The sequence below is a fragment of the Oreochromis aureus genome, linkage group 18 (assembly GCF_013358895.1).
Source record: "Oreochromis aureus strain Israel breed Guangdong linkage group 18, ZZ_aureus, whole genome shotgun sequence".
Taxonomy (NCBI): Eukaryota; Metazoa; Chordata; class Actinopteri; order Cichliformes; family Cichlidae; genus Oreochromis; species Oreochromis aureus.
The window spans coordinates 9,193,692-9,217,686 of NC_052959.1; the positions used below are offsets into that span (position 1 = coordinate 9,193,692).

Consider the following 23,995-nt stretch of genomic DNA (forward strand, 5'->3'; position numbering starts at 1 on the left):
TGATATTTCATTGTTTGAAACGAGCAACATGCAGTGGCAAAGTCGCCCAGGAGGTGGAGCAGCTCATCCATTTCAGCATCACCGCCAACGACCAGCCAACTCAAACATAATAAGAATCCCCCCTACAGAAAGCTACAGCGGAGGCGAACCTAAAAACGCTCACGTACAAGGAAGTAGATTTAATCTCTTTCAAGTGTGACAGACGGTTGCAAACATGGTGCCTTTTGATTTGCAGTAATTCCACTGTGTGAGAGGACAACGTGTGAGATTCACCTGCACTCCAGCTGTATGGCACCTAGGAATGCTCAGTCAGTTGTGAAATCAGATTTGTTTGAATGGCCTTTGTTTCCTCGAGCCCCCTGGGAAACAGCAAGGGGCACTGTTTTGTTTTTTTTTTTGTGCACAGAGCTGAGATTATGTTTGTGAGATAAGACAAAAAAAGGATTGCATAGATGGCGAAGGCGTTGGATTTCTGTGTGACAGGGCACGGGTTCTTCATTTCCCCTGAGGATTTCTTCCATTCTAGCTGACTGGCTGTCCTACTGTAATGACCACGAGCAACTATAAATCGTCAGAAAGCGAGGAAGATGAGGCAGACTGAGATGGAACGGGCATCTTTTATATTAGTGAAATGTATCCGTATGTAGAAATAACCAAAAAGGAGGCCAGTATGGAAATGCTCTGTCAGAATTAAGTGTTTCAAAGAGATGACTCTGATAACATGTAACTGTGGATACACACACACATATACGCATGTCACATGACTGCATAGGTGTGCGTCCCCCATCCCCCACTCAAAGCCTTAACGCCATAGCAAGTAACAGTGCTCATTTCAGCCTTTGTGCAGGGATAAAAATGTCTGTGACACCTTTTTTTGTCTGCAGGGAACAGTGGACTAATAAAACATACCTATTCCATAACACCCTGAGGGGGTGTGATACAACAATGGAGGGGGGCGTCTGTGCAGTCTGAAGGCATTTGCTGGCTTCAGTTTAATAATGATAATGGACTGGATTTATCTGCTACAGTTTCTCTGTCTGCTGATGAATCACTCTGAATGCAAAATGCATTTCAGTCAGCGTGGCTTCATTTGGTACAGTCTATAGAGTATTTCAGCTAATAAGAACTGATAATGTTATCCAACTTAATGCTGATATTTCTGCAGCTTCCACAGACAACACTTGTGCTCCGTGCGGTTCACATAAAAGGTAAAATGAAGAGCACTTATTAGCAGACACTGTTGGTGGTTTCCCTGCTTGTTAGCTTGTGCTGCTAGTTCGCTAAAGATAATGCTGTAGGGCTAAACTTAGCATTTGCATTTGTTTCCACGTTTGATTTCCACGTTTTACACACTTTCCTACAGTATGGATTTAGCTTGGTTGGAAGTGCCAGGAAGACCGGACAGTCAAGATCCAGGATTTTAAAGCTTGTAGAGACATGCCAAAAGTACTGACTCAAGGCTTTAATTACATTTGCAAATTAGTATAATTTGACTTTTTATAAAAATTCCAGTTTTATTAAAAAAAAAAAAAATCAAGTGTGCAAAATGTGAATGTGGTTTGAATACATGTATGACACATATTGATGTATACAAGGCATAAAACTAGTAGCAGAAATGCAGCAACAGCATTAGCACTGATTTAGGGTCTTTCTGAGGATTTGATGAAAGCTTAATATTAATACACACCTCTAGCTCTGTTTTTGATCTCGACTAAATCCCAGAGAAAATATCAGAGTCTTCGGGTGCTGCATACTAAGCTAAACTCACGTCTACCATCTGTTTGCAGCATCTGGAAAAGGGTAGCGAGAGACTGAAACAAACAATAAATGTGGATCAGAAAACCAAAATGAGGTAAAACAGTGTTTAATGTTTCTGAGAGTTAAGGATATGGGGGACTATATACAAAAAATAATATTAAAAATACAGGGGATGCACGTAAAATGAATACCTCATTCATTTTAATGGAGAGAGTACTTAAAGTTATAAATTGATTTGCATGTCACTGAGTGAAATAAGTAATTGATCTTCAAGCAAAACGTGACTAAGTACCTGGTGGGGGTAACATGTTTCTTGCAGGTCACCAGTTTGCACACATCTCAGGAGCGATTTTGGCTAACTCCTGGGCAGGGTGGCTGTAGCTCATGACCTTAATGTACTCTTTCTTTAGTCACTCCTTTGTTGCCTTGTTGGTATGTTTTGGGTCATCGTCATGCTAGAAAGCCCAACCACAAATTATCTTCAGTGTTCTGGCTGAGGGAAGGAAGTTCTCATTTTCACAGTGCATGGCCGCAATCATTGGCCCCTTAATGCTGTGAAGTCGTCCTGTAACCTTAGCAGAAAAACAGCCCCAAAGCATAATTTTTCCACCTCTGTGCTTGACTGTGAACATGGTGTTCTTTCAACCATACTCAGTATTTTTCTTCCTCCAGACACGGTGGCCAGATTGTGGGACACAGAATTCTCACAGGTTGCACGGGATCAAATACTTATTTCACTCAATGACATGGAAACCAATTAATACTGTTTATGTAATGTTTTTTTGGGGATTTTCTTTTTCTCTTAAACCTGCCTTGTCTGTTAGCTTTTGACATCAGAGCACTGTTGTTCCAAACATATTTGCTTTGCCAAGACACGCTCTATAAACTCTTTAAAGACTCCTCGTTAGTGTTTTTATTTTTATGTTCTTTTATTTATTTTTTGGAATATTTGTTTGACATTGTGTCTTTCTCCACTAAAATGAAACTATTATAAAAATTAGAGGCCGCAAACTTACAAATTCACCTGGGGATTAAGTAATTATTTCCACCACTGTAATTGAAATGACTGCTCCCAGCTTCCAGAGATTGCTAGAGAACTGAGGTGCTTGCTAATCTAGCTAAACCTAAAATGCTCAGTCAGAGCTATTTAACTGAATGCATTAAAGATTCAACTGAAAAACATGTTTTGTAAATGTAGGGCAGTTAATGCAAAAGCAATTAAAACTGGCATAATTAAAACTACATCACATGAATTTATACATTAATATATTCTTCAAAGTAGGGACCTACTGGCTTATGGAATAGACTTGTTGTGTCACTTTTTGGATTGCATGCATTTGAGCTGTTGCCGATATAAAAGCATCACGCTGTGCAGCTCTAAAGCAACTCATTTTGCAACCCAGCTTGTTCGAAAATGCCTTAATGGTATAAACGTGTTGCAAAAGGAAATAATAAATACAACAGCACAGGCTGTTTTCAATCATATTTTATATATCAATATATAGAGATATTCAAAAGTAATCCAGTACAGGAAATCAAAAAAGTGGAATCAGTTTGGTCTTAACACAGTTCATCATTGCATGTACAGTAGATGGCTGATCCCTGTCTATTTCATGGAAACGCAAGAATTAAAAAAACAAACAAAAAAAAGGCACAAATAAACAAAACTCAATCATCTCATTGACACCGAGGTTGGGAAATGTTGCAAAGATGCAGGTGTTTTGGGGGAAAGGTCTCCACGTTTTGTGAGGGTTAACAACAAAAGAAATTTTGCACAGAAAAAAGAGGATGCGAAATGATGCACAGCAAGAAACAACACAAACCACTTTGGTGGATCATTTGGATTTTTTTTACAATCAGGGAATGCAGTGCTCTCCTTTATACAAATAAATTAATATACCTGTCAACACTTTATCTAAAATCTTATGTACAGCTTCTCTTTTACATAATTATATAATACATTATCAAAAACTTTATGAAAACATATTTACAAACCAATGAATCAAAAAGCACCCTCGCAGCTCTTCCACGGTCACACACTCGCTCACATACACACTAACACACCTGTTTCCACGCACTGTTTTCTTCCATGCAGTACACAATACAGAAGGCATTCTAAGAGGGTTGTGCAACAAAGAGCATACAAAACAGTTCAGATATGGCTGTGGGATGAACATTAGCACACATGCATATTTATGAACACACACACACACACATACACACAACTAGACTTTTAAGGTTTGTAAGTGGCGTATATGTGTTAAAGATGTGGGGAGGGGGGGACCAGTATGAAGCATGTTTACTGACACGACAAGTTGGTATCACCCTCATTACATCACCCCCTGACTTTCGGTTTCTGCGGTTACATCACATGACAGGTCTTTCTAGACATGCAGCCACCGGCCGGGCCCTCCCGCACGGCGCTATCCAAAACTGTCCACTCAGATATTGGCCATTGCAGAAAGTGGAGACTGTGTGCGCGCGTGCAAGTGTGCGCGTGTGTGTATCTTGCCTGAAACAATGAATGGCTGCATTGTCAGTTGGTGAGCAATTATGCATGCTGTTTGTGTTTACGCTCGGCAAGTGCACACTGTCTCCGTCCTCTGGAGAACAGCGTGAATTTGCTATCACTGCACCCCATGTGTATTTCTGTGCACATTTGTCACAGTCAAAAGCAGGTGATCAAATAAAATTATTAACACTCGAGGAATTTTGTCAACCACATAACGCCGCAGCTGCCTAAAGCTGCCGCCTATTGCTTTTCTCAAACCATTTAACATCTAAACAAGCCACAATAATGAAGACAGAACTTCTGTGTAAAACCCACTCCCCTCTAACTCTCCCTGCTCTAAGAAAACAAGCTGAATACTCTTTGTCTCATTTTTTTCTTCCCTCAGTCTGCAAACCTGCTGCTCTTTAACTAAACCTCAGGGGTGTTGAAGGTCAGATAAATACATAACCTCTCAAATCAACTGTGTTCAACTACACCTTGAAATGTTAGACAACTCACCCTGAAAGGCCTTCCTCTGAACCAGAGAGAAAGCACAAAATGTAGTTAGTAACCTTTAAAAATCAATCGCAAAATGGGAAAAAAATCTTCAAAGAAACCCACACAAATGTTACCTACACAAGACAAGTCCAGCAACAACAATGTGATTGGCTCTAACATGAATCTGTACAGATTGTCCCATCAACGCACGGGCTGTCCCAGTTTCACAGCTCCTCCTTCGCTAATAGCGTTCCCAGGGCACTGCGGGCCCACCGGGAATAACACCAAGCCCAAATTAATACATCAAGGATGACAAAGAGTCTCTCACTAGCCCCTGTCACAAAATATAAGACACACAGCACAAGCCTCACTCAATGCAAAAGAGGAACCACTCTAACTCCATTATTCCAGCTGAGGTCAAAGTCAGAAACACGTTAGCACACATTTATAATTCTGTGATTAAATCTCAGCGTTCACTGAAGAAAAATGAGACTCATCTCACAGAAAAAAGGTATGAAACTATTTTTTAAGAGTCCTGTTTGTCTTACTGGTGGTTTTCAAATGGGAACTGGCATAGGATATGGCTGGGAATGACTGCATGTAACACTTGATGATATGTTGTTCATTCCCTCAGCAAACTCAGTCCAAGTCACCTCTGACCTCACTGTGTGTGCGTGTGCCTTGAGCGGCCATCTTTTCCAGGAGTTGCCTCCTGTTTGCAGGTCACTTTGCAGTGGAGAGCATGGGCTGCTCTGTGTACCAGTGAGTCCCGGGATCTGGCATGCTGCCCCCGAGAGGCAGGGCAATGAACTGCGGGCAGGTGCCCCCTCCCGCTGCCACGACTCCCATGCCGACGCCCTGAGGGTACGGGTGGTGGTGCGCGTGGTGTCCCATGGCGTCCGTCCGCCCGATGTGGATCTCGTCCTCCTCGCCCTCGCCGGTGGTTTTGCGGTAGACGGGATTGTCGAAGTTCATGCTCTTGGTGGAGTTGCGCCGCCAGTTGCGCCACACCAGGTAGACCGCGGTGCAGACCAGGCCGAACACCACTGTGGCAACGATAGGAACTGCATGCGTTTAACACACAGCGGCAGGGACATGGGAAGGGGGGGCAGCGTTAACGAGGCATAACGAGTCCATGGCATGAAATGACAGGCACAGAGAGGAGCAGAACAGGCATGCGGGGGGACAGAGAGGGCAGGGGGCTGTGGTGCAGAGGTTGTGTGTGGGAGGCCGGGCTAAACGCTGGGTCAAAGTTGGGTCATACACCAACCAACATGTTTTCTTTATCAAACTCTAAATCAGCAACACAGAGCACCATTAAGGGCCAAAATGGCGTAATTTGACTTTAAACTATCCTCAGGGAGCACAAATTTGAACTCATTACTGCACAATCTCCTGGCAACTCATCACAGCATATCTGTCCTTGAGTAAGCATTTTAATTTAATATTGCTTTATTAAATTACACCAATAAAGCTTTCGTGCTTTACTGGCATCATATTTTTGGGGCCCTTTAGAGAATGTTCCCCTTATTAAGTATATAATGAGAACAGTCCATCTGATCTAACGGGCTCACTCATTTTTGTTCAGCTTCATTTAATTCAGCATTATGTATTAGTGTTGCACCTTTTGTAGATGCACAGTGTACAATAACATTTCTCACATAGACAGCATGCTCATTTTCCTGCAGCCTTTAGATTTATCTAAAGGTGATGTCTTGTTTTTCTTGCCTTTAAAAAACAAAAATCTTAAGAAGACCAGCACATCATTACACAGCTACACTCAAGATCAAGCTCTAAAAAGGCCTGTTTACAACTATTACATAAACTGATATTTCCCAGTGCGTCGACCAAAGCAACTGAGATAATCTCGGATTTACCAAAAATATCAGTACGAATCCTAAAAGCATTCTAAATTCTATATGAATATAAAGATAGTGAGTCAAGCAGTGACGTAAGGCTGTTATAAAGTAAGTCTGTTTAAATATTGTCTCTGTGCTCCAATAAAAGACTTATTCTCTTTAATCTCTGTTTTCTAAATGAATCATCAGGTCATTAACCATTGATGAACGCCTCCCCATATTTAGTTCTCGAAAACTCGCCCTCTCTGGGATGTTTACTTTTTTAAGCCAGCCATCTTACTAACGTGTTAACAGTTAACTTTATCAAGTTTTTCTACAGCTTTTTCACTCTTTTGTTGTCCCTGTGCGACTTTTAAAATGTGTTGCTGGCATCCTTTCTCATCATTTCAAGATTTGTCAGTTCTCATCATTTGTATGCTTTCCTTTATATTATCTGAACTGCATTTTAATGATTGGAAAATCACAGCATTGCATTTTTAATTGCATTTTACTCAGCTTACCACCTTTTATGTGGTATAATTATCACCTCTTCTTCCTCTAATATCTGTGAACACGCTGGATGATTACAGTGTCTGAGTCAAACTCATGGAGCAAATGGGTGTGTTTTTTTTGGTTTTTAATTAAGCAGTGAAACCTGGCAACAGCAGATTATTGTGTGCTAGGCAAGTTTGCCAGTCTTTGCCTAGAAATGAGAATGATTTTATCTACAACACCAACTCCAAAAATGGTAAATAAAAGACGATTGGATGTGTGTGTAAATCTCATGAACTCATATTTTATTCACAATAGGACACTGAAAAAAATATCAAACTGAGATGTTTCACTATGTTAGAAAAAATATTTGAATTTGATGTTTCAATAAAAGTTAGGATGGGGACAACAAAAGGTTGGAAACGTAACATTTTGCAACTAATTAGGTTAAAAAAAAGGAAAACTACAACAAAGAAGATCCTGGACTGTTGAACAGCTAGAATTCTATAACAAACAAGAATGGGACAAAATTCCTCTCCCAAAAGTCCAACAGCTGGTCTCCTCAGTTCCCAGATGTTTACGGGCTAGTTAAAAGAAAAGGGGATGCTACACCGTGGTAAACTTGACCCTGTCCTAACTTTTTTGAGACGTGTCGCTGCTATTGAATTCAAAATGTTTAATATTTTTCTTAAAATTGTATGTTTTCTCTTTTTAAACGTTTAATATGTTTTCTATGTTCAACTGAAAATAAAATAAAGGTTTGTAAGATTCCCATCATTGTTTTTATTTACATTTTACTGATCATCTCAATGTTTTTTGGAATTGGGTTTGTCTGAAATCAGACTGTGAGACTCAAATTCTCCATCATACAACCTGCTGTGAATGAAAAAAAGGATTTTGTTCATTTAGATTAATAAACTACTTTCACTGAAAGTAAAGTACTCTAACTTCAGACAAAAGATCTGCTGACACGGATTCCCTGCAGTAGCAGAACCCAACACAACATGGTGTGAAGTGAATAATGCAGTGTGGCAGCAATGTCAGACACACAGAAAATGACTCCTGAGAAACCTCAGTGGGGGAGAGCTGTAGGCCAGGCTTCTCTCGCCTTGCCACAGCAAGGTCAGTGTGGATGGGCTACAAACATTGGCCATAGGCAGCACTGAGACAGCAGCCTTGCAGGCCTTTATCATGGACAGACAAAAACAGACAAGGGGAGCTGCAGCTAACTTACCGATGGGGATGACCACTCCCAAAACAGCCACAGTGAGGTTCTCACCCAGGAGGAAATGCTCGCTTCCAGCTGCAGAGAGAGATGAAGCAAGTGAGAGGTGTTAGAGCGACAGGAGGAAAAGATGGAGGAGCAAGAAAGGATAAAAGTGAGAAAGCGTGCAGGAGGAAAAAAAAATGTGTGAGAAATAGAGTGAAAGATAAGCAGTGCAGTCAGGAAGGGCGAGGTGGTGGAAAAAGAGGGGCAATAAAGACCAAGAGGTGGGGAATGGGTGATCATGCGTGCACAGATGTGAGTGTGTTACAAAGAGAAATGAGGGGAAAGAAGATGGAAAAAGTTCAAATTTCCCCTCAATGCAACCTTGACCTTCTACACTCCATCCATCTGGGCTCCATTAGACACCATTGTGACTCTATCGTTCATTTTCATGCAACATAGTTACTAATACACTTATTAATGCACACTTTCATAGTTGCACATATTCCCTTAAAGACACGCAATACACTACCGCCTACGCAGAGCTCAATTTATGGCGGGAACAATGACAGTTTCAAGGTGAGAAACAGCCATCCATTACTGCTCTTAAAGCCAGATGACTGGTTGCTGGGGCTTGTAGATATGTCACTTTAATGCCATCATTACAGCGAGGGTGAGATTGTTAGCTACATTATGAGCATGAATGAAACCGTCAGATGTGGTACTTGGTAGGAGATGAGGCCGCTCGGGTGAAAGTGGCGCTTTGTCAGAGGACTGTGCCCCGGTGGTTAATTACAAAGGTTTGGAGCACCTGACATATCCTCAATTCTGAATGTAAGACTAATGGTTTCTGTCAAATATCATCATATATCTTTTTATCTTCAGACTCAGAACTGATAAACACAATTTACAATTCACAGGCTACTTACAGTGTTGTGAGACGCTGCTGTCTCCTGCAGGTGTGGTGGAGAGAATCATAGTAGTGGCAGTGGAGTGGGAGCCCAACGCCTTCGATTCCTGCGAGGACAAAGGCTTGAGTGTGCTGAGGGTTGTGAGAGGCTCGGGGGAGCCAGATGGAGCTGTGGTCAAGCGGGGGATTGCATCCGCCTGTGACACTCCTCCTGTTCCCTCTGTCGCTCCAGTGCCCGGAGTAAATTCAGTGGGGGGTGAAGATGTTGCTGTCATGTCATCTCTTGGCGCTGCTGCAGGCAAAGTAATAGCAGAGCGAAAGCCTTCAGCTCAAGAAATGAGTGTAAATGTCTTTAAGTGTTTGAAAAAGACAGGAAGGACCACAACAGTCATCACTTTATGATTAAAATCTTCACAGAGCGATGCTGCAAGATCCCTTATAGAACATATTCATCATTAAGCAAACTAAAAATCAACATTTACCTAACATAAAATCAACAAAAAATACAAGCAGCCAAATAGATACTGTGTTACTATTAACACAGTATATGTGACATATATCAATTTACATTAGGAAATTTCAAACATAAGGCCCGCAGGCCAGAATTGGCCCAGAAAAGACCACAATCGGGTCGAGTGGATGGCTTTGGAAAATGTTAAGGGGGCATTAATTTTGCACTTTTACCTTTATTTTCATACTTTTTACAGCTTTTCCTACTAATAAAGACCTGCCATACACACTACACTAACATAACTATGTAACTAACTTTGTGTTAAACAGTTAACAGACAGAAAAGTTCCAGTTTTTTTCACTATCGAATATAAACAATTACTGTAAGAAAAATGTACTATAAATATACAAAAAAAAAACCATTTGGTTAATGAACAAAAAAATATTTTTTTCTGTCATTTTACAGATTTATGGCTTACATTTAAATATTTTGGTTATTTATTTATTTGCACTTTTTTCTAAAGCAGAACCTCAATATCGCTGTAGCTCATTAGGCTCACGATCCATAACAATTCACGGATGTTGGACGTAAAACTACAAATGTGACCTTGAACTTTAAGTCTTCACCCTCACACTGTGTGTAAGTTTTGATGAAATTCTGACCAAAATGTAGCAGGAGCTGTGATTCTTGTGAATTGTGGAAGGAAGGACAGATAAACAACAGCAAAAGATCATTGGTTTTATGCTTAAAAACAGGTTGTTTGGATATGTGTGTACGATGTACGATAAGAAAACCTGTTTTTTGTTTGTTTTATTTTAATTTGTTGTATTGTTGATGTTTTTTAAAATGTTAATAAAGATATAGGTGCATATAAAAGTTTGCTGATAAAAACACACTGGTGCATTCCTCATGGGAAGCAGAATCCAATTATCTCCACAGTAAACACAGCATCCAAAAAGCCCCTTTAGGTGTTATTGATCATTTAACACTCCATTACCACCCATAGCCAGCCTCACCTGGCACACAGCCTCTCATGTCAGGCCCCAGGTCCTGTCCATCGGGGCAGGCGCAGGTGTATTTGGGGGAGTGTTCAGTGATCTGTGGAGCCTTAAGACACAAGTACTCACAACCTCCATTGGCTACGCTGCCCAGATTACAGCTGTCTGGGCCTGGAGACAGTAAGAGAAAGAAAGACGGAGACAGGGAGAATTACACGGCTGTGGTTATATAAATAAGATTAACATTAATGCAATGTGAGGAGATAACACAGCCGGGAAGGCACAGTCGTTGTACTTTATTGTTCCCCACTGTGGGCACTGCTGAATTCCCTTTAAACAAAGTTAATTACTTTATGTAAACAAAGGTTCCAGAAACATGCAAAGAATAAAATCTGGTAACATAGAGAAATGTGACCAGTTGTGCTACTTTGTCAGGTACATGTCCACTGTGTTCATCCCAGAGTCTCATTTCTTAACAAAAGAAATGACAAAGGTGTACGAAGATCAAACTGGAAAAAATGGTGATGAAATTCAGTGAAAGATAAAATATAAATGGGCACAGAGAATGCACTGGAAAGTAAGAGAGAATGACAGAGACAGATATGGAAAGTGACATGCAAGGAAAAAACACACACATATCACATTCATGATTAAGTGCTCTGTTCAGTTCAGTTTGGATCTGGATTGTCCCATAAGAGGAAACTGAGTTGAAGGAAGAGTTTGAACACACGCGTGAATGTACGGCTGCTCCCAGTGCTTTACTCGCTCTACTACAATCACAGGGCTCACTATTACTTATACATGCGCCTAGGATGATATGGACATGCAGAAGAGGTGAAACTCAGCTCACATAATCAAAGGCAGGGGATGAAACTGTTGTTGGAAATGCCTAAAGACACATGCAAGTGCCTCAATCACACTCTACAAACACACACCTTGTGGCTGTCGAAGCTGGTGGAAGACCACAATGTCATGGGGGTCATTAAGGTTTTCAGCAAGGGCATGGATGTCTTCTCCAGTCAGCCTGTTGGCCATGAAGACTGCTGCTTTGTCTCTGTCTGTCCAGTAAATACGATCCTAAGACACAGGAGAAAAACACAACAGGTCAGAACTAGTTTGTTAGAGTCGTGTGAAGTTTGAATTTTATTTTACAAGTTTGGCAAGCGATGCTTCAGTTGAACCTGATGGTGCCTTACAAACAAAAGTCACAGAGTCCTCAGAGTGAAGAACACAGTTTGTTATTTTAACACTGGTATCTGATTGGTGAACCGTGTCGTCAGATCCCTGAAGTCAGAGTGTTGTATCAGAAATAAACTGCAGAATTTGCGCTGCAGTTAAATCACCATCCTGCAACAACAACGTCATGCAACAATAATTCTGTTTAAAATCTGTGAGGTTTTCCTTGGACTTGCAACAGACACCAACGGATTTGCGACTTCTACCAATTTACAAAACAGACTGAATGTAATCAGTGGTGTTTCTAGAGTCTGTTGGAGCCCAAGGCAAAAATTCAAAAGGGGCCCCTTCAAGTTACGTCAACAAGTCAACTGTTGCTGTCACGATTCTGACAGTGAGCGTGCTAACATCACAGCTAGCAGAGCTGGACACACCAGGCTGCTCTCCTATCTAAGGCAACTAATGTTAAACATTAACGTAAACAAAAGAAATAATGTGACACTAGTGGAAATCCAGTAACCCAAGTGTTTCTCTTCCACAGTTCAGGTTGGACTAACAGCATTAATTATTTATCATTATATTTAATTGTTTAGGCTTTTCTCTCTTCCTCTTGATTTTCAGTGTGTAGCTTTCGTTGTCGTCATTAGGTTTATGTAAACAGTCATGCACACCGCTTGCAAAGGGAGTCAGATAAGACACCCTTAGGGGGGGTCAGATGTCTCCTACTGTTGCAGACTTTTCACATTCAAATTGGCCCCAGACCTGGTCCCTGTCTTCGAAGCAAGCATTTCAAAGGCACACACACTCCTAATAGTTTTGGTTGTACAGTTAGTGTGACTATATCATGAAAAGGGGTCTGAAAAGAAAAAGTGACCAGGAAAAAGGAGACAAGCTGCCCTTAGCTTGTCACTCTGGATGGTTAAATGCTGTCAGTACTTGTCTGATGATACCAGTCCAACTTATTTCAGAAGAAGAAATAAAGAGAAAATTAGGGCAAGGGAAATATGCACTTGGAAGTATCTGTTGACAGACACCGTCTAACCCATTAGCTTCTGCAGAAGAGCGAGCATGTTTGATTGGCTTTTAATGTGATCATTAAGATGATGGAGGAAATGCAAAGGAGTTTAATTGTAAATAGGAGGTTGCTATTCATGGAGCAGCAGTGCAACAATAAACAATGATGCCTTTTTATATAAGAAAATCAAATCAATTATTTGATTTTTAAAACGTTGCAACCTTCTGGGATGTATTTTCTGGCTCACAGCAGCACGAGGCTTTAAATAATTAAAACCCATTTAATATAGATCACAATACAGCAGCACAGGCTAAAGTTTTAACCCTGCTTGTTTTTTATTAATAAACTTTTTGTTTTCTTTCCCTAGTTAACCTCATCAAAAGTTTTAAAAAAAGAGTCTTAGATAGGAACTGACATGTTTTTTACAGTTGCCTTAGAAACCACAGGCTAATCCCCAGCGAGCGCCGAGACAATAGGCCTCACTACACTCGAGTGTGTACGTGTGTGCTTGCGTTGAGTCAGTCACTGAGTCAGAAAGAGATGGTACTGTAATGTGATGTACGATACAACAAGACCCACTCAATAACACTGAACTGGTGTATGTCCAACTTGCTGAACAAGAAGGTCACCTTGTAGCCACAACAGGGCAGAGAGCAGAGAAATCCCGATCGATTATGTATTACAGCGGAGGGAATTTATCATCATTTCTCTGAGCGCTCTCTACAGCGCTGGCACAGGCCGGACTTACAGCACAGAATGCAGGAGAAAATCATCAAGGTTATGCTACACTTATTAAATGGTAAACTGTGCGAACATGTAGAGCAATTCTACATTTTAAAAAAACATTATAAAAATATTTATTACATCGAAGTGGCAGAATGTAGTCATAATCCAATTTAGTAAGTGACTGAACTTTACAAGCTTCATTATTCTTTTATACTGAACTTATTTTACATTTAGGACAACTTCAGGCACATTTTAAAAATAACACCTCTATTTGCTCTCTAGGTCACAAATATAATTATATTATATACACCAAAGCGGATAGTTTCAAAGATCCACGGCTGTAAGTTTGGTCTGCTTCTGAAGGAAACCTCTGCCTGTGGTCTCCCCTAGGGAGGCTGATTTTAAAGGATGTTCCTGTAACAAGAGTTTGCAAGCAAAAGCACGTTTGCACACTGGCACGGATGTGTAGGACTGCTTGGCACCAGCCCAAACTGAAGGTTTCTAAAGGCCCTGACATAACATGCACAGAGGGAAACTGGCTGACAACCAAAAGCTCAAGTGTGTGTCTGTATGTGTGTTAAATGTGTGTGTTGCTTTTGACTGCTCTCTTCTCTTAGCTGTTTCTGTTTAGTATGCTCAACCAATCAGTCCCATGAGGGAAAAACAAACAGAACACACACAAGGACACCCACCGATTGAGCATGAAATAAATTGAATTCAACAGTCATTACATTTGGGCTCCCTGTGCCTCTGCAGGCCCCCATTGAGGCTAATGAGAGAGATGTAGATATGATGAGATGTGGGAGGCTGGGTGATATCATGGACAACTGCCCAAAATCCCTGAAAATCTATGCTGAGTTCTACAAAATGAGGCGATGGAATAAAAGGGGTAAACACAAACCTCAAAAACAGCCAGGGCATACGGGTGCCCCAGTCTCTCCGCGGACGACATATGCGTCCTGCGGTGAGCTCCGTTCAGGTCCACGCTGGCTATGAGGTGCAGTTTGGAATCCACCCAGTACAGACGGCGGTTGGCCACATCTGCGGAGTGCAAACACGCACACAGACAAACACACAAACATGTAGATAGGAATTTCCCAAGCTGAGTGGAAATTGATTGTCTTTGCGGTAAGCACTCTCGCACTCTGACCAGCAAATCCCTTTAGGTGATATCGATTACGTTAGAAATGTCAGATTCTCACCATTACACAACAGCAAGTTTTACTGTGTTGATCTATAACATCTGAAACATTTTAAATATCATTCCGAAGCGGCCATGATAACTTTGTTAAACTACTTCTTGCCATTATCGTTAAACATTAACTTGTGCTATTTCAATTACATTTGACCTTTTATCAAAAATGAGCTGATTGAATGCATCGGCTCCTTTTCAGGTCTGCGCTTCAGGCACATTCACAACAGCTGTTGAGGAAAAAGGGTCAAATATAGCACTGTGTATGGTATAATGAAGAACAGCTGTTCTCCCCTCACCCAGTGTGATGCCGTTGGGCCACTCAATGTTATCAGCCACCAGCACCTGTCGGTCCACTCCATTCATACCGGCCTTCTCTATTTTGGCTCGCGTGCCCCAGTCTGACCAGTACATAAAGCTGGAACAAAGACACCAAAGTCATTGTGTTATTATCCAGTTAGGGTTTTAGCAGTTATTAGTCCCACGGCATTGTTCTGCTAAGTGGTTCGGCAGTAAACCATCACTGTCACTGTCCACTACTTTAATTTAGCTCTCCTCTTTGGCTTTTTTTTACTTTGCTGTTTCAGTTCTACCCAGCATAAGTAGGCTCCTTTACTAACCGAATAATAAGAATAGTAATAATAATAACAATATCAGAGCTGTACCAAAATATTTGTCCTGGAAAGATGAAAAAAAAGCTGCTTAAAGTTGCATAAGCAATATGCAGCCTAAAACAATCAGATATACATAAGAGTGCAAAACTAGGGCACACAAATGTCTTTTTTCCCCACTACAAGCTATGCCAAAGCAAAGGTAATGCCATCCAAGATTTGTGGAAGTGATTTTTTTGTGAAGAAAAGGGCAGAGAAAGAGAGACATTTCTACAACAAAGAGTGCTGTAGGGAATTCTTGTAAAAGATCTCTGACAAGTGAACATTTCGGAGCTGTCCTTTCAGCACCACAAAACTACAATACAAGTCAAAAGACCACCAATATTAGTGTTATGTCTCGTACAAATATTCCACCATCTCCCATATGCTCTAATTTAAGCTCTTATACCAGCTCACAGCATATTAGGATTGTAGCAGCTACAGCATGGGCCTCTGACACAAAGGCTTTCATGCTTCCAGGCTTTTTTTAAATTCAAGCATTGACCTCTTTGACAAGTTGACAGCATTACTGTTTGCAGCCTTTGTCCTCGCTGATGGAGTATGTGATTGCGGTTTGAAAATATGGTTATTAGATCCCTCACCTTGGTCTGCAGGACAAACAGGACCATTTTGTCATGACTAGAAGCTGAGCATTACATTTACCCGTGTGGCTGTAATCGCTTACACCATTAAGGTCTGTGAGGACTCTGCTTTCATTTGGATTGCCATGGCTGTGATTTACATTGAGCTTAAACCTAATCCCAACATTGTTAACCACCAAATTTAAAAGCTGTTATCTGGTATGACTTCAGCACACTTTGAATGGTTATTGGGCAATATGAGTGAGCAATCAAAGCAGTGAAGACACAGTAATTTACTTTCATTTCTATGTAAATGTTTATTACCGACATTAAGACAATTTTGTCCAAACTGGTATTCAGTGTAAAGCATTCCTGTGATGTGTGTGTGTGTGCCTGCCTCACCGAAGCCCCTTTGTGTGTCTATTTATGTTTACTTTGTCGCTGATTTTTTTTAATCTGCATTGGGATCACCAGAACACAAAAGATGCAGAATCACACCCTGGCACCATTTCATAAAGCTCCTCAGGCTGTCAAAAACTATCATATCAGGATGTTAAATGGGTCAGAGTCTTGACACGCTGGATTCTCATATACAACAAGTGTTCTCATACTGAATATTTATCATTAGACGTCTGTTTAAGGTTAACGTCACCATCATGTTTAAAATTATGAAAGAGGACAAAAAGTATAGTCTAGAACTAGATTGGAGGGCATCCTATGTGAACTCAGTGCGACCCTATTATGTGCTGATATGCTAAGTGTTATGTAAATTCACAGCATGAAGCTCAGCAATTAGCATACTTACATACTTACATACTTAAAATGCATAAGCTGTGATAATTATGGATCTTGTCTTTCAGTTTCTTTAATACTTGGTACTAACAGTGCAGATGTCTGGTGTTGTATGCATACATCTCCACTTCCTTACCCATGGTGGGGATCCAGTGCTATGGCTCGGGGTTCACTCAGGTCAGTGCTGACGAGGACACGTCTTTTGGTGCCGTCCACTGAGGCCACGGAGATGGATTTGTCCCCTGAGTCGGTCCAGTACAGGTTGTGTTGGAGCCAGTCCACAGCCAGTCCTACAGGGGTCTGCAGAGATGATTCTACCAGTGGCACCTGCTGGGAGGGGTCACTGGCCTCGTGGATGAAGGCACTGCGGGTGGAGCAGGAGGCGGGAATGCGGGAGGAGAGAATGAGGGAGAGTTTTGAGGGGATGAGAATATGTAAGGGATAATCTACATCAAACCAGCCATTATTACAAAATCGATGTAAAGAAAGATTGTGAGGTAGAGCCTGGTTGGCTGCCTGCAGGGCACTATTTTGTGATAATGAGGCTGAATACGCAATCCGTCTTATCATGTGGCACCCTACCAGAAGATTTATTACTATAAAATATTGATTTTTAGTGACTGCACTCAGAGCCAAAGGATTTTACCTGCTTGTTTAAAAAATAATTTAGTACTGATTTAAACTCTAACTGAAGAAGAAAAACTCCAATCACAACAGTAAATCTAGCATTAGCAATCAATCAATCAATAAATGTATGACACAGTTATATAGCTTGCATGTTTGTCTTTGTTATGCAAGTTAAGTCTTTTGGCACATTCATTTGACAAAATATAAGCGGACATAAAGTGATAATAACACAAACGGGACACACCCCAACAGATAATATATGACAAAGAGCAATTCTCCATTCTCCCTCTGAAGTGAAGAGACTGCAGAACAAAGAATGGGGCTGATATGGGAGCTACAGCCTTGGGCAGTGTGCTGAGCAGGTTCATCCTGGGGTTAGCATCCTTCTTAGATGGACCACTTATCAGAATAGACAAGGCCTCACTCAGGGTTTGCCCTGCTCACTAATGATTTGACCCCCAGCAGAGGTGTGAGGCGAGGGCAAGGGAGCTGTGCTCCCAAACAGGAATTTCAATTTTAGTTTCCCCAGAGATTTTTTTCCTCTTAACATCAATTTTATAAAGAGAACACAGTGCTCCAATTAGAAGACACTCTGGGGAGAAAACGTAGTTGGGATAACAAAAGGAAGGGTGGAATTCATCTAAAATAATAGCAGGTCTGAGCCATCGGCTAAGCTGATTGAACCCAAAAAACATCAAAAGCATAAAGGAGAAGATTCTAACTACATCACATACAGGGAAATTTCATCAGTGTGCAATGGTGCAGGATTTGTGAAATCATGTATCAAAATCTAATTAAAGCACAGTTCTTTTAAAAATCAGACATTTGAAAACCACAGGTGGAGTGCAAATAGATGAAAGTAAAATTTTGAGTGGTTTATATTTAGAAATATAGATTTTTAGCAGAAAAAAATCAAGTCAAAATCCTTCCAGAAGCATGCGAGGCATTCTGAAGAAGCTGTTTTTAGGCAGTTATTTCAAAGCTTGATTACCTTTCATTTCAAAGGTTGTGCAGACATATAAATTGCATGTAAAGAATTACCAGTCAAATCTGATAAAAACCTTTTAAAGACTTTGCCACAAAACTTTGTCAAAAAGTTCTTCTCCCCAGAAAATGTTCCTTGCATCACTGGCTTTGTACAGCGCCATGTCTCTTTCTTATAATGGCTCTGGTACGTCTTCATATTTCAAATATATTTATCTAGTCGCTGACAATGCAGGCGTTTTGATTAAATGAGGCATAGTGAAAAATGTAAAAATTGCTTAGAAGATTAATAAACATTTGTCATATCCAAGCTGTGTAGAATCTATTGTTTATGCTGCAGTTTGTCTGCCACTTAATGACTTCTGTGTGAAAAAAAAACAAACTACATACACAAATTGTTTTTCACAAAACATTCAAAGATTTAGAAACTCAAAACGTCCCCACTCTTTTTTACCTGTAGATTTTCCGGTGAAATCGATCACACCAGAAAACACGGTTGTTTGCCACATCCAGATCCAGAGCCACAGCGTTCTTCTGTGTGGATACCACCTGACTGTAGTCCCTCTTCACTAAGTCAATGCGTCGGATCTCATGTCGGTTGGTGAACAGTAGGTAAGGGCTTTTACCTGCAAGCAAAGAAACGAACATTTCAGGGTGTGTTTTTGTGCAAGCAGGCACAAACAACACAGGCCCGGAGTCAGGGTCAGAATATGGATCAGCAAAATATAAAGTTCAACTTCTCAATAGGAGGCAATTTCTAAAATGGGCTTATGAGGATGAATACATTGTAGGTGGAAGGAATACATTAGAGTTGGGATTTGCTTCAGTGATGCTCAAGCGAATCAGCTTTGACAGTTTAGGCGAGAAGAGGGGCCAAAGCGGGTATATCTTATTAGAAAACTGCTCTCGTCCTGGTGCTCCACAGATCATCTATGCACACATCAACATTAATATGCTTCAGATTAGACAGCAAGTGCACTGCTTTAAATCAACTTAACCTTTATCCAGTGGGAAAAGTACATCGTCTGGACTGGAAGAAGCAGTGGCTGTGCTCTTGTGTCAATAATTTAACCCACACAGGGAAAAGATGTGAAGAAGAAGAAGACAACAATAAAACAACAATAAGCTGGACAGTGTGTTCAGCACAGCATCAAAATGCAAGCGTGTTGGACTTGAGAACTGCTGACCCAGATGGGAAATGCTGCATGTCAGGGAATGATTTAGACATTGCTCTACAGTAATAACAATCAGGCTTCACCGCAGTGTTAAAAGCACTGGAACATAATGCGATGCTGGAGAGACTAAAGTCAATACTCTAAATATAATCTTTTTTCACAAAGATAAACAGCATCAAGTTTGCATGATACTACTCAATATCCTCTTCTAACAAGAGTGAAGGGACAATAATTGTTCATTAAAAACAGCTGAATAGTTGGTGTATTGATCAGTGTGTCTGTATGCATCATTAAGTTGTACGCTCCTTATTATCTTCGCCTTGCAAATATAGATCAGAGTTACCTTTGGATCTGGCTGCACCTCTTTAAACAGCAAGCTGACGGCTTTTGCACCGGCAATGGAACAAAACAGACATGAGCAAACATACACTCATCTGAATAAGAGATTTTCTTACCTTTTCCAGGCCTGCAAATATAGAAAAATAACAATCTGCTGCTCAGTGAATTTTAACCCATATGCAACAGAATAATAATAGGCTTTACTTCCAAATACCAGCAGTGTACACCTGCATTTTATATAAATATTTATTACATGCACAGCTGAGAGATGCAGATCTTATCTGGAATATATCTCAAAGCATTTAATGCAATCACTAGTTATTACATTTTCTATTCCCAGGGTTATTTGATTTCATCAGCACAGAAAGTGTGACCGCTACTAACTAGACAAAAAAATGTCTACAGAGATGTCAGCAGTTGGTCAGACTTCAAGCTAGATGTTAATTTCATTAAGGTTGCTCAGAATGGGCCTTTGAGGTTTGGCTATTCGTGTAAGCACAACTGATAAGCACAACAAAGGCAGTGAGTCCATTAGATAAATGAAAATGTTTGCAATTTAATATATGTGTTTGAGTGGTTGGAGCGTGTGGTGCTGGTGAAGCTATGCAGGTGTAATATTTAATGCTCACCATCTTAGTGTACCCTGCTACCATGCTAATCAGGACCAAACACAAATCACAGCTGAGCCTGATTAGTCGAGTCTTTAGTCAGAAAGCAAATTACTAGAACAAGATGTGCTGGTGAAATGAATGTACAATTCACCTGTCCTCTGGAATGTATTAATATAGCCCGCTATGTGGAGAACTCTCGCAGGACACTATGAAATAATTTTGTTATTCAAGGAGATAAAAGATTTCTTGCTTTCATCTGAGGTACACACTGTGATTGGTAAATTTGTTATTAGCTATTATCATGCACTGCTTTAGCACTTCCTCTGAGAGTGTCCCTGTTTCTTTTCACACCTATTTTTAGAGCTGTCTGTTTTGGATAAGGTCACCCATAATGCACTTTAATCAGAACCATATATAAACAGAGGTCTTAAACTATTTCCTCATAATTCTGGCCAGGAAAAGTCGAGTGGGTAAAAAAGACTAACAGAATGCGCCTGTAGGGACGGTTTTATCTGCCGGGCTATAACCAAAGCCCACCTTTGTCTAGTAACATCTATACTGAGCCAATCTCTTTGTGACACTGCATGGTAATAGGATGGCAGCTGCAGGCAGTTATCTCTTGGGGCAGATATGAAATTCTCTCATTAATGGCTCGCTTGCCTCAGTTTCCCTTTTGACAGTCTGTGTTGTAGCCTCATTGTAGTATCGCAGTCCCGCACGTCTTCTCTTTTTGCCCTTTCCTCCGTCTTCCAGCCTAAACTCTGAATCATGACAGTGACGTTTAGGACCAAGCGTTCTCAAAAAACTGGCCATTACAATGACAGCATTTCCAACCCCTCTAAAGGGGAAAATTCTCCCCTGCTGGGTTCATGGGCTGTCACAGTCAGAAGTCATTTTCATTGCCTCAAAACCAAGCGACTCAACTGCTGCATTTGCTGCAATTTGGCTTCTGACACACAGCCAGAAACACTTCTCTCATGGCCATGATAAACTGATAGCTAACGCACTGGGCAGCCATGCAGAGAAAAGTACACAAGCGTTAACAGAGGCAAGTGGGCAGACACGACACACACACAAACACACACATGCAAATGCTGAGCTTTGATATTAGCTTAGCTTAATTGAGGAAAATTAAATAGCAGCATTTGACAGCCACAGGGACAGAATCAACACATTTCATTTGACTGGCTCTTTGCTGCCAATTAAATAATAAAACTCTGCAGGGAAATGAAGTGTAAACATAAAATGGCCTCTGCATGCAATCCTCTTGCTAACAGCTTTGAGCCATAGTTGGAGGTCAAAAGACATCAGCTGGCTTCTTAGCGGTCCACTTTGTTCTCCACTAGTCAAACAACTGTTATCAACAAGCTGAGCGGGAGGCTGGATTAAATTGGTGTAATTAGCCTCCACCGTGACTCAGCCAGGTACCCCTGAAGAGTTGCTATACCTAATTATAAGTGTTCAGCATCGCTAAACATCAGTCTGTCACTCGTGAAGCGGTCTAATGGGACAGGACCCAGAGGACAAATTCGGTCTGAGAAAAACAGAGCGGTTGCCTTGGTGATGTGATGTTTGTTTTATGTCAAGTGCACAAACACGTGCAGAGAAATAATAAGAATATAACAGTTAAAAGATGTTTCCTGGTTATGACAAGAGGAGGAGTTAACAATGTAGTACAGAAGAGAGTGCGGTGCAGTGTTGAGGCATGTTAGTATCTGAGAAAATGTGCAAAACAGGTTTAAGACATCTCTCGTTTTGGCTCTTCCACATGTTCAATCTCAAATAGACATGGTTAACTTAATTCCTCTTTTCTTACTGTAACTCACCTTCTGCTTTGCAGGTCTTAGTGACCGGGTCCATCTCGTATCCTTCGTAGCACTCGCATTTAAAATCCCCTTTGTAGTTTATGCAGATCTGGCTACAGGCATCCGGGTTCTCACACTCATCAATATCTACAGGGATGAGAGGATTATCAATCAGCTGAGAGACAAAAACAGTCAGTCAGACAGTGACAGCAAATCACTAATACTCCCTTGTGAGCTGTGACAGATGAGAGTGGAAACTAAATTCAGGAAATGTAAATATAGAAATTCTTTTCAATGACATGACAGCTACAACGGGGAGGTAAAAATCCACATTTTATGGCTGGAATTTTTGCAGTTTTAGGGAAGAAAGGAGTCAAGAGGGAGGCAGGGTGGATCCCTGCTGACGTCTTTTGACCTGATTCTTCTCTGGGTGTGGTGGCGAGCTGCTAAAATGATAGGAAGGGTGTGAAGGACATACTATAGGCATGTGTGACAGGAGCAAGACTGCACAACTTCCCCTGTGGGAGCGATGGTCACGGAACAGAGATAGACAGCTAGAGAGCTGCAAGCTGCCCAAAGCGGTACACTACGCAAATGCACAAACAGATTTATACTGGCTTGGTCAGCAGCCAGCCGACCACTCGGTTTCTGTGTGGTCTGAAAAACACTTTATATTTCTCTATTTACCTCCACAAGTCTTTTTGTCTAGCAGCCGGTAGCCGGTAGGGCACTGACACTCAAAGCCAATTGGTCGGTCCATGCAGACATGGGAGCACCCGCCATTATTGATCATACACTCATTCAGTCCTGGAAGACAAAGAAAAGGAGACAGGTGTCAAAAGCAGCCGTTCATTTAAGAGGAAGGTCAGGCAGTAGGTCATAGTTACTCATCTCATTTAGGAAAAGACTTTTCCTGCTCAACTATTACCCTGCAGCATAATGACTTGTCATGTTTTTAAAAGATAAATATGTATGTGTGGCACACGGGTGGAGAATATCGCAGTAATCTCTATGATATCTCGGCTTCTGTACTCGACTCTTTTCCATCTTTTTTGAATTCTTATCAGATGTTCTCAAAAGCAGAAGAGGAATCAAAGCGACACGCAGGCATCACACACGGCAGGCTTGTAAAGCTTGAGAATCAGGTCCATCTGCAGGGATGTGAAATATGTGTGAAGAGGGGATTAAAGCTGTGAACTGGGATTTTAAGATGTCCCACAAGGGTCTATCACAGCAGGGAGGGAGCACATCTAAATTAAACAGGTGCGCTGCCTGCATCGGCAGGATCCTAAAAATGACAGAAGATGAAAAATAAAATGTGAAAACACAACAAACAACACGCTCTCTTTTAAAACTAGGTCAAAGCAGCTGGCACAGACAAGGTGGGCACAGTAAATTAGACAGAAGTAGTTAGACGTGATTGTGAAGCATAAAATATTTTAACCTCATAGCAAGAAGAAAGCAAGCATCACTGACTGACACTTCAGGTTCAGGTACTTAACCTCCTCTAGAAGTTTATTGAATAAAGCTGCAAGTAGCAGTTTTGTATCATTTTACTGCTGAACATATGGACATACATTAATTATTTATATAGCTCTTTTATTCATGCTAGATTTGATAAAAGTCTGTTAACTGATCTTAAAGCGAAGGCTAACTCAGTAAAAGCTAAGATAAAAGAA

The 23,995-nt window shown here is 40.9% G+C and overlaps 1 protein-coding gene across 4 annotated transcripts in view; it reads right to left on the minus strand.

Annotated features, from left to right (window-relative positions):
• Positions 1-3,292: 3,292 nt before the first annotated feature.
• LOC116332007 (low-density lipoprotein receptor-related protein 8-like) overlaps positions 3,293-23,995 on the minus strand; it is an 80,600-nt gene continuing 59,897 nt past the window's right edge. For 2 of the 4 annotated variants that reach the window (XM_039602507.1, XM_039602510.1), the window contains exons 8-18: positions 23,004-23,123; positions 22,338-22,463; positions 18,841-19,012; positions 16,912-17,139; positions 15,052-15,170; positions 14,462-14,601; positions 11,579-11,720; positions 10,662-10,814; positions 9,214-9,486; positions 8,312-8,380; positions 3,293-5,811 (exon numbers count right to left, since the gene is read on the minus strand). In XM_039602507.1, coding sequence (XP_039458441.1) covers positions 5,471-5,811; positions 8,312-8,380; positions 9,214-9,486; positions 10,662-10,814; positions 11,579-11,720; positions 14,462-14,601; positions 15,052-15,170; positions 16,912-17,139; positions 18,841-19,012; positions 22,338-22,463; positions 23,004-23,123 — 1,883 coding nt within the window. In that variant the 3' untranslated portion in view covers positions 3,293-5,470. The remainder of the gene's footprint in view (positions 5,812-8,311; positions 8,381-9,213; positions 9,487-10,661; positions 10,815-11,578; positions 11,721-14,461; positions 14,602-15,051; positions 15,171-16,911; positions 17,140-18,840; positions 19,013-22,337; positions 22,464-23,003; positions 23,124-23,995) is intronic. The other 2 variants (XM_039602508.1, XM_039602509.1) reach the window with 2 other exon arrangements.